The 12,395-nt window shown below is 31.7% G+C and overlaps 2 protein-coding genes across 2 annotated transcripts; both read left to right on the plus strand.

The window, feature by feature from the left end:
- Positions 1–1,595, plus strand: OCT59_026272 (uncharacterized protein; the record flags this gene model as incomplete). The annotated part of the gene is made up of 3 exons (XM_025311762.2): positions 1–237; positions 1,059–1,138; positions 1,199–1,595. The coding sequence occupies 3 exons, from the start codon at positions 1–3 to the stop codon at positions 1,593–1,595; spliced, it is 714 nt and encodes a 237-aa protein (XP_025168569.2).
- A 9,000-nt stretch (positions 1,596–10,595) lies between these two features.
- On the plus strand, positions 10,596–12,278 carry OCT59_026273 (uncharacterized protein; the record flags this gene model as incomplete). Its single annotated transcript, XM_066143068.1, has 4 exons — positions 10,596–10,881; positions 10,981–11,521; positions 11,875–11,902; positions 11,976–12,278. The coding sequence occupies 4 exons, from the start codon at positions 10,596–10,598 to the stop codon at positions 12,276–12,278; spliced, it is 1,158 nt and encodes a 385-aa protein (XP_065992624.1).
- Positions 12,279–12,395: the final 117 nt, after the last annotated feature.

The raw sequence follows: 12,395 nt of genomic DNA on the forward strand, positions 1-12,395 counted from the left end.
ATGAAAGAGAAAGACCCAACACTCCAAAATGTAGAACTTGCGCAAAAATATAATGTTGGGAAGTCTACAATTACCAACATTTTAAGAGAAAGTGACCGTTGGCTTACAATTACAGAAAGCAAAGAGAATACTAAAAAATTTCGCAGACCAAAATGGCCACAACTGGAAGGTGCACTTGGTTTATGGGTTGACAACGCACTTAATACTAAACAAGATATTGATGGTAATATCTTAAAGGTAAAGGCAAGCTATTTTGCTGAACAGTTTTCAATAGAAGATTTTTATCATTCAGAGGGTTAGTTAGGTGGCTTTAAAAAATGGCATGGTTTGCGTCAATTTAAAAAGCAAGGTGAAGCTGAAAGTGCTCCTTCAGCTGAATCAATAGAAAGAAATCGTTTTGCTTTACAACAGCTCCTTGCACCTTACAACCCTGAAGATATTTGGAATGGTGATGAAACTGGCCTATTCTGGAAGATGGAACCTTCTAGAGTTTTGGCACGTAATTCTCTATCAGGGCATAAAAAAGAGAAATCCCGTGTTACAATATTTTGTGCAACAAATGCAACCAGCAGTGAGAAAATGACGCTAACATTTATTCACAAATACAAAACTTCTCGTGTTATGAAAAACATTAATTATAAAAACCTTCCAGTTTATTACTTTTGGAATAAAAAAGCATGGATGCAAGTTAGCATTTTTAATGAAGTTCTTCTTAAACTCAATGAAATAATGAGACAAAAAAGACGAAAAATAATTTTTTAATTGATAATGCACCAGTACATCTTATTTTAGATGAAACTCGAGAAAAGTTGGATAGTATAGATGTGAAATTTCTTCCACCAAATACTACCACTAAACTTCAGCCTTGTGATGCGGAGATCATTCATTCATTTAAGTGTCATTACAAATGACTTTTCATTCAGAATAGGATTGATACATATGATGATGTGCAGGACGGTATTGTGGAAGAACTTGCAGATTATACCATTTATGATGCTTTACAGAATGCGGCTGAAGCATGGTCAACAGTATTTTCTCAAACAATTTCAAACTGTTAGAAGAAAACAGGTATTCTTCCACCAAGTATTAACAAAACTGGAGAATTTCCTGATAATGATTCAGCATTTTCTGATGATAGGTATGCAAAATTATATAATATAATTTTTTTAAAATTAACATTAACTTCTATTTTTCTTAGTTTTGATATGGATATTGATGAACTTGAAGCGTTAATTTCCCAGCTTCCAAATAATGATCTTAATACGTATGAATACCTTCATGTTGAGGATGAGATGCCGAAAGGTGGGCTTACAGATTTTGAAATAGTTGATACTATACGAAATGCAGATAAGGAAGAGGAAGATATGATGGATGAGACCGAATTTACACCTATATCGGAAAAAGTGAGTCCAACAGATGCAGAAAAGGCTATGAATAAAACTATAAAATTTTTGTATGAACAGAGACCAGAATTTGGTGATGTAAATGAAGAGTTAAAGGTTTTAAGAAAATTACATAAAAAAGTAAAACTTTTAGTTGTAAATAATCTTAAACAGCTTGATCTTCATTACTTCCAATATAATAATAATGTTTAAATAGCTGGTTAATACTTATAGTCGTTAATAAAATAATATTGTAGTACATCGCGCATTTTATTAACTTTAATTTAAATATAATGGTCATGTGCAGCTAAAACTATTGGATAAATTTATATACCGAACAGTTCGGTATATAACATAAATATTATATATCGAATTCGTTATATACTGAACCAAATCTCTTGGAACAGCTGGTTCGTTATATCCAGTGGCGACTGTATTTGTTATTTATATCCCCCTCCTGCTGAAAGTGTTTTGCGCTCTGACACTATTGATTTGCTCATTCAACAACTTCTTCTTACTAAACAAGCTGGTTTTTACCATGCTGTTTGTGGTGATTTTAATATGCATTTAGATAAATATTATCCTATCTATTTTAATCAACCCCAAATTGCTTCTCAACAAATTCACCGATTATTTTATCATCTCCTTTCTCATGGATATGAAGACTATACTCCTATTAATTCTTCCAGTTCCCTAGGCACCTTTCATCGTAATGATCAAATTACGCGTGTTAATTATGTATGGTCCTGCCCTCTTCTCAAAGGATTCGCTTTGACTGCATACATCTTTGATGCTCAAGACATTTGCACATCTGATCATAACCCTGTCATCACATATTATGATATGTCTTTACTTTTCACCTCCACCAAATTGGCTCACGCTCGACAACTTAAGCGCCAGACTTGCCGCATCTTCAAATTTGATTCTGTTACCGATTCTCAATGGACAGAATTCACTGACAATGCTGATGTTCTATGTGACGTCTTACCTTCAACCTTCTCGTCCTGGCATATCAATCAAATGTGCAAATATCTTCAATCACGAATCCTCAAAGCTGCCAATACAACTCTACCTTCTTCTACAGTTGGCAACAATTATACTCCTAAAATTCCTAAGGAACTGGAAACATTAACTCAACATTATCGGTTTTTAAATCGCCTAATGCATTCAATACGTCTATTATGTAAATATCCTTTGACTTATTCTGCTGCTCATGAACATAAGTGGTCTATTCATTTAATTAGACTTCAAAATATTCTTCAATTATACAAGAAAGTGTTTGCTTTCATTCCCACTTTACCTTTGTCTCTTTTATCATGTCGACAAGATGATTTCAAATCACTCCTTGATGTATTATCCAATATTTTAAAATCCTTACGGGGATATCATTTATTTCAAGAAAAAGAATTTCAAGACTCCTCTATCTGTGCTCGTTTGGATGATAGAAATAATAATTTCGAAACTGACCTTTCTTCTTTTATTGATTCAGCACTCTCTCGCACTCGTCATCGAATTACTTTGAATCGTGTCTTTCTTGACCATCCTACTCGTCCTCAGCTACTTACTAATCCTAAAGACATAGATGATGCTGTTGTTAACCATTTCCAAAACTTTGTGCCAATTAAATCCACTCCTCTTACCTCTCTCGATGTATTACCCGATAAATGGTCTTCGGCCTATCAACCCATGGCTGATGTATTCTCCTCCATCTATGATTCTTTAATGAATCCCTTACCCTTGATGAATGGTTATCTACCGTATCTTCTACTCCTAATGGCAAAGCCCCTGGTCCTTCCATGATTACTTATGAAATACTCAAACATTTTGGACCTCGTACTTCGGATTTACTTTTAATTTTAATCAAATCCTGCCTTTTCAAAGCTGATATTCCCGACTTATGGTGACAAGCAATGGTCTTTCCCATCCCCAAACCTCACGAATGGAAATTTCAATTAAAAAATACTCGTCCTATCACCTTACTTGAAGTGATTAGAAAATCTCTCGTCAAACTTTTTTATAATCGTCTTTCTACTATTTTGGCATCGTACAATGTCTTAAAAGGTGGTAACTTCGCTGGTCTCCCTGGTGGTTCATGCCGCGACCCTATTATTACTCTGGAATTCATTATCCATAATGCCGATGTCAACAAAAATCTACTTTGGATACTTTCTTAAGACATATCCAAAACTTTCGACTCTGTCAACTAAGATTGCTTGTCTAAACCTCTTCAAAATCCTATGATTAGTTTCATCAAAATTTTACTATAGATTTATTATAGTTTTGGCAGAGTTTTGGCAGTTTCGGCATTTATAATAAGTTTTGGCAGTTTCGCCTTTTTCCAAAGTTTCGCCAGTTTTTTAATATAACTTTAATATAGTTTCGGCAGAATTTCACTTTTCGGCAAAACGCCATTTTGCCTAAACCTCTAGGTTTCAGCAAGCAACCTTACTGTCAACCTAACAATGTTACATTTCGCTCTCGAACATATACGCCTTCCAGCTTCTGCTGTCAAGTTTATTCTTTCACTTTTTATGAAACGCACTAATAGCGTTTTCACTGCTTATGGATCTACTCCTGCCTATAGGGTTCGCATTGGTATTGACCAAGGCGAAGTTATTTCTCCTCTTTTATGGGTTATTTATATTGATCCTTTACTTACTGTATTGAAGAATGAAATGATGGACCCTTATGTTCTTTCAGCACCCTCTTTAATTGCTTCACAAGGTTTTTCCCCTGATCTTCGTGTCAACAATTTAGTTTTTATGGATGACTCTACTCTCGTCTTCTCGTCAAAAGCTGGCATGGAATCTATGTTGTCTATTACAGAAGAATTTTATCAGATTAACAACACTTCTACTAATCACAACAAATATGTGTTAATTACCAATTCATTGCCTTTATCCTCAAATTCTACTCTTTCCCTGTTACGTTTAATTTGGATTTATCCTCTTTAAATAGCATTCCTTTTATTACTATTACTTCAATTTCTATGACAACTTCTTTTCGTTTTTTAGGTGTTTGGTTTAACATTAAAAGCTCACGTGATTTCGTCAAGAAATAACTCAAACACGAATATAATTCTTTTGCCGCAACCATCTGACCTGCAAAGCTTTCTGCCAAACAAGTTGTGTATTTACACAATGCTGTCCTTATTCCAAAACTTGAATATCGGATGTAAGTGACTCACTTGTCTGAATCGGACTGTCACCTTATAACGAGAAGTATATGATCTGTTGTGAAACATAAAGCAAATTTTTCTCGTTCTCTTCCCAACCCTATTTTATTTTTATTTCAAGTATTGGGCTTGATTAATTTGTTTGCTCATCAACGACAATGTCATATTACTAATTTATTTTTAATAGCTAATTCTTCCTTTTCTTTTATTCAATCTCTTTTTATTTATAGATTGCGTTTAATTCAATATCATTTTTTGATTCCTATTTTTCTTTTTTTAATTAAAGACTGGTCTATATGGTCTTCTCTTTTTTCTTTTAAGAAAGATTATATCGCTTGCACTATCGCTCTCCTGAACTCTACCCTTTTCGTTTGCTTCATACTCAACTTTCGAAGCTTCTGAACTTATCCCTGTTAGAAGAACGCGTTCCTCTATTTGAATGCATGACGCCAAAAGTCTTTAAAGCTTATTTGCCTATCCTGCGTAAATGACAATTGTTTTACTTATCCCAACTTGTTACTCCACAAGGCACCCATTTAATTTCTTGGAAAGCTTATTATGACAACTTGGTTGGAAGACGTAACCCTGGCCATACTCCTTATTGGTACAGATATCCAACAATCTACCACTGTTCCTAACTCTAATAATCGTTTACTTGACGATTATATCACTATGCCCACAAATGACTCTTCATTTTATGAATTGGAACCTTGTCTTTCCTCTCCTTTTACCACTAAAAATTGGATTGTCACGTTGGATGAATTCGGTTTTCCCGTCTTCGGTAAACAACTTTTGGTCCAAGCAGGCCGTGGCACTTACTCCATTGTCCATTGGATTTCCCCCAACTGTGAATCCTTGCCTGGCGATCTCATTAAACTTTCACCTTGCTCTGGTTGTGCTGCTCATATCCCTTTACCTCCTTCTAAAAAACGGAATGCTGATTTAACTCTTTGTACACCAACGGTCTCTCTATAACATTCGCTCATTTTATCTACTACTAATGAATGAATTAGAAGTAATACCTCTATAGTGACTTCCCCTTTTACTTGGACTGATATTGAAGATGGAGTCCGCCTCTATTATAGCAGATTGGACTTTGCTTCTGAATTTTCTCCTGCAGATATTATTGCTGCTCTTGCTGCTGTTGAATCTTCAGCTGCTGCTATTTTTGCAAACTCCCCATTAGTTATTTCTGCAGAATCACGTTATATCTTTTTTACTGATGGGTCCCTTATTAATTTAGGTACTCCTAATGTTTTTATGGGCTGGTCTTGGATGCAAATTGTTCCTGATGCTGGCTTCCCTAACTCTATCGCTACTTACGTACATGGCATTATTCAGGATAATCCCTCTTCTTCTCGAGCCGAAGCTGCCGCTATTTACACAGTTTTAACCATTTTTCCCCGTGACTCAGAAGTTACTATTTACACTGACTCGCAAACTGCCATCGATGGCCTTCGAGGTTGCTCTTCTTTTGTTTATTTGAATAGCCAACTTTATTACAAGACTACAAACTTTAAGCTTTGGGCTATTATTGAACGAACCATTCTCTCCAAGAACTTGACTGTACTTATCGTTAAAGTTAAAGCTCACTCTGGCAATTATTTAAACGATTTACCGATTTCTTGGCCAATACTGCTCATACTGCCTCATCCAGCATTTTGATTTCTGATTTGGACCTTGCTTCTGCTCGCGACTTTGTCTTGACTTATGATAATGACGTCATCTGCGAATCTAATCTGAGACACCTTCTCAAACAATACTATCAAACGCAGTTGATGCGTAATTTATTACAATTAACGCGATTTCACTTTACTTCTTTATTCTTAAGTAATATAGATTATCTTGTTGATTGGGACCTTACTTGGTTTGCTTTGAAATTCAAACCTTCTCATAACGCATCTTTCACGTATGAACATGCTTCACGACATCATACCTTCAAATTTAAACTCTTCTTAGATGAATTACCCACTCTAGAAAAGCTTAAAAGAACTTGACCGGACTTATACATGGACGAATTAACTTGTTATTCCTATATCGACCGCATGGAAGATTTGATGCACCTTTTTATGTGCAAAAAACGTCATTTACATATGCAACAAATCCTTCAATCTTATCAAAATCATTTGATTTCTAAACTTCAAGAAGCTGAAAAATTGGCAGATATTGATCCAACTCTGTTTATTACCAAACTTACTTCTCTTTCATGCTGGTCCTTTTCTTCTACAAATTGGTCCTCCTATGCCCTTGTCCGTGGCTGTTTACCCAAACTTTTTATCAACTTATTCGTCGATTTATCTATTCCAAAAAATTCTGCGATGAAGGTTGTCGCTGCTAATCATAACAATTTTGTTCAGAAATTCAGAAGACGAATTTGGAATCTGCGTTCTTATGAGAAAAGTAGATGGGAAAATGTGATGAATATTACTTATAAGTTGAAAACTACTCTGAGGCCTTTTAATTTGCCAATGTCAACGTACATACCTTACTCATCTTTACCACCTTTGACCCTACATGATTCACGTGACTCTGGAACCGATTGGTTGAAGAACTCGATGAAATATGATTTGCCTTGGTTTAATCACTTTTTGGGTTTTATGGGTCGTCTAATGGTGCTACTTAATAACAGCTTTTGCAGGATGGAGTGTCGATTTTTATAGTGAGCACGCTATTCGTTATTTTGTTAGCATAGTTGCTTCTACTTTGGTTGAAATATATCAAGGGGAAAGATCTGGAGAAATTTAGTGTAATGCGATTTTTCTTTTTTAGATTAATTTTTACTTTATTTTTTCTTAGGAGACTATATAGCTTTGTTTTTAGTTAGTTTTATTTTTATATTTTTCTTTTTATTTTTTGTAAATTGTAAAGCTCGAATAAATTTAATAAAGATAAAGGCTACTATGCCACGTTTGCCTAGTTTTTGACCAGTGATGATTCTTTAACTCTTTTACATTCTTAAATTTTAACTTTTAAACTTTGATAGTTTTTCTTGAGTTAATTAAACTTCACATAATAATTTCTGTTTATTTTATTCTGGACTTGATATTTTTATAATTGAATTATTAATTATTAATCGTTTTTTACAGTAAAACCACAATGATAACTTTTTATTAATATTAATTCTTTATTTTTATTATAATTGAGCTCAGGCAGGATCCTGCTTACTTATAATAAAGGTTACCATAGAAAATTGGATTTTTACTAATAATTTTTACCTTATTTTTTTTTTAAATTCTATTGGTTAATTAGCTAAAAAAGAAAAAAATCATAACAATGTAACATAAAATTTCCTTTTATAGTAGGATCTGCAAAGAATTTTATATATGATTTTTACTTTAGACTTGGGGGTAACCTGCTCAGACCAAAAGCATTTGACAAAAGCAAAAGTCAAAAGCCAACCTTTTTATACATTTTAATGTTTTACAAAACTATAACATCTTTCCATTTAGTGTTCCAATCCATTAAGCTGGCGGATAAATGAATAAGGCATTTTATACATATATTTAAATATATAAGATAAATTCAAATTAGCGTATCAGATACTATCGTGCAGTATAATCTAATAAATTATATAAATTTAGCTCAAGTTAATATATATTCTTACTGCAAACTATAATTATCTGATTATTTACATGGATAAATGAATGAGCCAGATAATTGAGTTAATTCCTGATCTGTAGCGTCCAATATCTATTAGCTTAGGTCAATTTATAATTTATCAAAATATACTATAAGATAGACATCTGATAGGATCCGCTTACTTATAATAAAGGTCACTGTAGAAAATTGGCCCTTTACTAATAGTTTTTACCTTATTTTTTTCTTAAATTTTATTGGTTAATTAGCTAAAAAGGAAAAAAATCATAACAATGTAACATAAAATTTTCTTTTATAGTAGGATCTGCAAAGAATTTTATATATAATTTTTACTTTAGGCCTGGGTGACTTATTTTATAAGTAAGCAGGGTCCTCATCTGATATATTTATTTGAATTTAGTTTGATATTGCAAGTATACACAGGTCAAAAAGTGAAAAATCAGGCATCAATTAGTCACCAATCAGGAAGCTTGCTAACTTTTGATCCAGTGATCAGAAAAGAATGAAATATAGCTCATTGGAATTGTCTCAACAAGACGAATCTAATGGTAGTAAAATCGCATCTCTAGGATTAATAGTTAATAAAAAATTAAATAAAATATAAATGATACATTTTTATTTTTATATTTTACTTAATTTCTCATCAAGTATTAATCCTAGAAATGCGATTTTACTACCATTAGATTCATCATGTTGAGCCGATTCCAATGAGCTATATTTCATCCTTTTCTGACCACTGGATCAAAGTTAGCAAACTACCTGATTGGTGATGATATTTGGCGAAAATGCCAATCAGGCACCAATCGGTCACCAATCAGTCACCAATCAGTCACCAATCAACTACCTGATTGGTGACTGATTGGTGCCTGATTTTTTACTTTTTGACCTGTGATATGTAAACCCATCCTATCCGTTTATCTATCAGTTTAACGCATTGGAACTTTGGTTCCATATAATTACGCCCATCTTTGAGTAACAACTAATTTCTATTCATACAATGAATTCTCATATAATCATTTCATTAATACAATGGTAATTATAAATAAGTATTGTATAATAATATTACATCTTTATACATTATTGTATTCTTCTAATTATTCTTTCTACAGTTAATTATTTATCTTTCAGTTAAATGTTTATTCTTATTCCATTCAGTATATTATTCTTCTGATCATGTGATTATCCTGGTATCTACAATTATACCAGATTTTTGAAATTAAAGTAAAAAAGGACTAGTATTATTAACAGAACAATTTTAACACTCATTAGAGGTGAAATTCACCTTTTAGTAAATTTTATCAGTAAAATTAGTAAAGTTTATCATATTATGCAATTACAAATTTTTTTTCATTTGAATATAATAGTGAATTTTTTTATTTGTAATTTATTTATCGTAATCAAATGATTATATGATGTAATGATAAACCAGTACACTATAAAAATTTTATCAAATTGTTTTATTTATAAATACAATATTTTATTTATAAAGACAATGTTAAACTTATAATGTTTAACTAAATTTTAGAGGCATATACGATTTATTTATTACTTTAAGTTGATTTTATAATAGGACTAGTAGTAAATAGTAAAAAAGACAAAAAAAACAAAGTAGAAAAAGAGATATAGAATTCATTTGCAGTCTGTAAAAAGAATATAAAATTTGTATAATGGTAAGAAAAATCAAGGTGATGAGGTATAATAGAAATAATAAAATAAGACAATAAGAAATAATAAAACTAATGAGAAATAATAGTATTAATGAGAAGATGAAAGTAAAAGAAAGAAAAAGAAAGTAAAAAAAATGAAGTTGAATAAAATAAAAGGAATGAAATAAAAAAAAATAAAAAGAAATATGAAAATAAAAAGGATGAAAATGAAAATGAAATAAGGTGAAAAAAACAGATATAATGAAAAAACAGAACAAAAAGAATGTATTGAAAGGATTTTAAACAATATATATAAATGTAGATTTTGAGTTTGGTTAGCCGATATATAAAAATTTTTTCCTATGTAAGATTTATTATTGCTTATTTGATAACATAATTTTAAAATAGTTAGATATAATTATGCGTAGCAGGTATACTTATCAGCGGAATTGAATTTTTGAATTATAACAGACGTAATTAAAATGCCGTAATTCACTGTAATTATATGTTTTATTAGTAAACATTTGTACTGACGTAATTGTTTTTGGCTATGCCGTAATATTTTGATATTGACTTTTTAATTCTACTGAGAAGCAGTGTTGTACACAGACACCTGTCTGCAGCATTTTGCTTGGACGATATTGTCTGTGTCCCATGTCCGTTGTTCATGTCCCAAAAAATATTCCGATTTGTACTTGTCATACGAATATGTCCAAGTATTTCCGCAAGTTGTCCGAGACAAATTTATATGTCCGGCCGTCTGGACATCCATATTCTAAGCCACACTATTTCATTATGCCACCACTTCCGACTTTGATAAATCAATATATTGTCAGAACTGACATTAAAGTTAATAAAAGCAACGTCCAAACTTTTTGTAAACCATGTATAGAAGAGTTGAGAGAAGAGGAAGGGTGTAAAATATGGTTTCCAAATAAAAAAGATCGTATAATTCAATATTTTAAAAAGTGTTCTAACTTTTTTACCAAAACAAAAGAAGAAGAACGAGAAGAAATTTTTGCACTTTTACATCTTAATAATGATAATAATACCCCGAATTTAGTTCCTCAAAAGAGAACATGTAAATATGTTTGAAAGTTAATAGCACATATTTTTTATTAAAAAACTTATAATAATATATATTTATGTTTCAGTTTCTATATCCTCTCAAGCCTCTTAGCGTCAGGTTCATCTCTCAAAATAATTAACCGTTCTTCATATTATGGACCCATGGATAACTATATTGTTCGATCTTTATCTAAAGAAGATTTACAAAAATTTTATATGTTATTATTTCGACTTACAGTTTCCTGTAGATGGGCGTTATCATGGGTAAATAACTCTGAAGCAAAAGAGTTATTTGATTTCCTAAATCCATTTCTTAAACTACCTGATCGTCGTGTTCTTGGAGGAGATATTTTAAAACAAGTTGTAGATGATGCGGATAAGGCTATGGAAACTGCACTTAAAGAAGATCAAATTGGTATAATGTTAACTTTTGACGGATGGGTTAATGTAAAGAATGAGCAATTGTTGGGAACTGTCTTGTTATCTTATGAGAGAAAACCTTATCTCTGGAAAGCAGTAGACATCAGTTCTGAACATGAAAATTATACTACAGTAATGGATAAAATTGAAATAATGCTTACTGACTTAAAGAAAAAAGATATTACTGTTTGTGCTATAGTTACAGATAGCACACCAGCATATGCAGCAGCTCGGTAAGAAATTGGTATTTAATTATAAAAAAAAATAATATTTTAGTTTATCAATATTTATTAACACTTGATTTTTTATGCAGGCGTCGAATGAGAATTTCAAAAAGATCAATAGTATTTCTGCCATGTTTTGCTCATCAGATCAATCTTTGTGTGGGTGAAATATTCAAGGAATCTACAGAATTTAAGACCACAATTGATCGTGCTATTCGGCTTGCTACTTTTTTTAAGAATTCAAATCATAAATTCTTTATATCACGTCTAAGAGAACAGCAATATGAAACATATAAAAAATATATAGCGATATCTGTTCCAGGAGAAACGCATTGGAACAGTCTTTATTATATGTGTATTAGCCTTTTAAAAACACAACAAGTATTACAAGTAAGTAAATTTATTAATTATTAATTAAATATTCAGTTAGTATTTTTATATTAATACTAATATTATTTTTTAGATACTAGCTATCAATTTCAAACCACCAATTGTTGAAACTCGTCACCGGCAAGGAGAAGCACCAACTTTACCACATAAAATCTTTGAAACTATTGATTCTTCTATATTTTGGAATCAAATTACGCTTATTAATGAAATTCTTGAGCTATATTGCAAAATACTTAATATGTTACAATGTGATAAGGCACGTTTATTTCAGGTAGTTCATAATATGAATTATTTAGTTCAATTTTGGTTAAATCGTTCAGATGATGCTCTTGCTACAAAATTAATTGACCGATTGGAAAAACGTTGGAAAGATTAGGAGCAACCTCTCCTATTATTATCTTATTTACTACATCCGGAATACCGAATGAAGCAATTCAGTAGTAAAGTTTCTAGTATTAATTATTCAGAATTTGGAAAATGGTTGATGTATTAT

This window comes from Rhizophagus irregularis, chromosome 6 (genome assembly GCF_026210795.1).
Source record: "Rhizophagus irregularis chromosome 6, complete sequence".
Lineage (NCBI taxonomy): Eukaryota > Fungi > Glomeromycota > Glomeromycetes > Glomerales > Glomeraceae > Rhizophagus > Rhizophagus irregularis.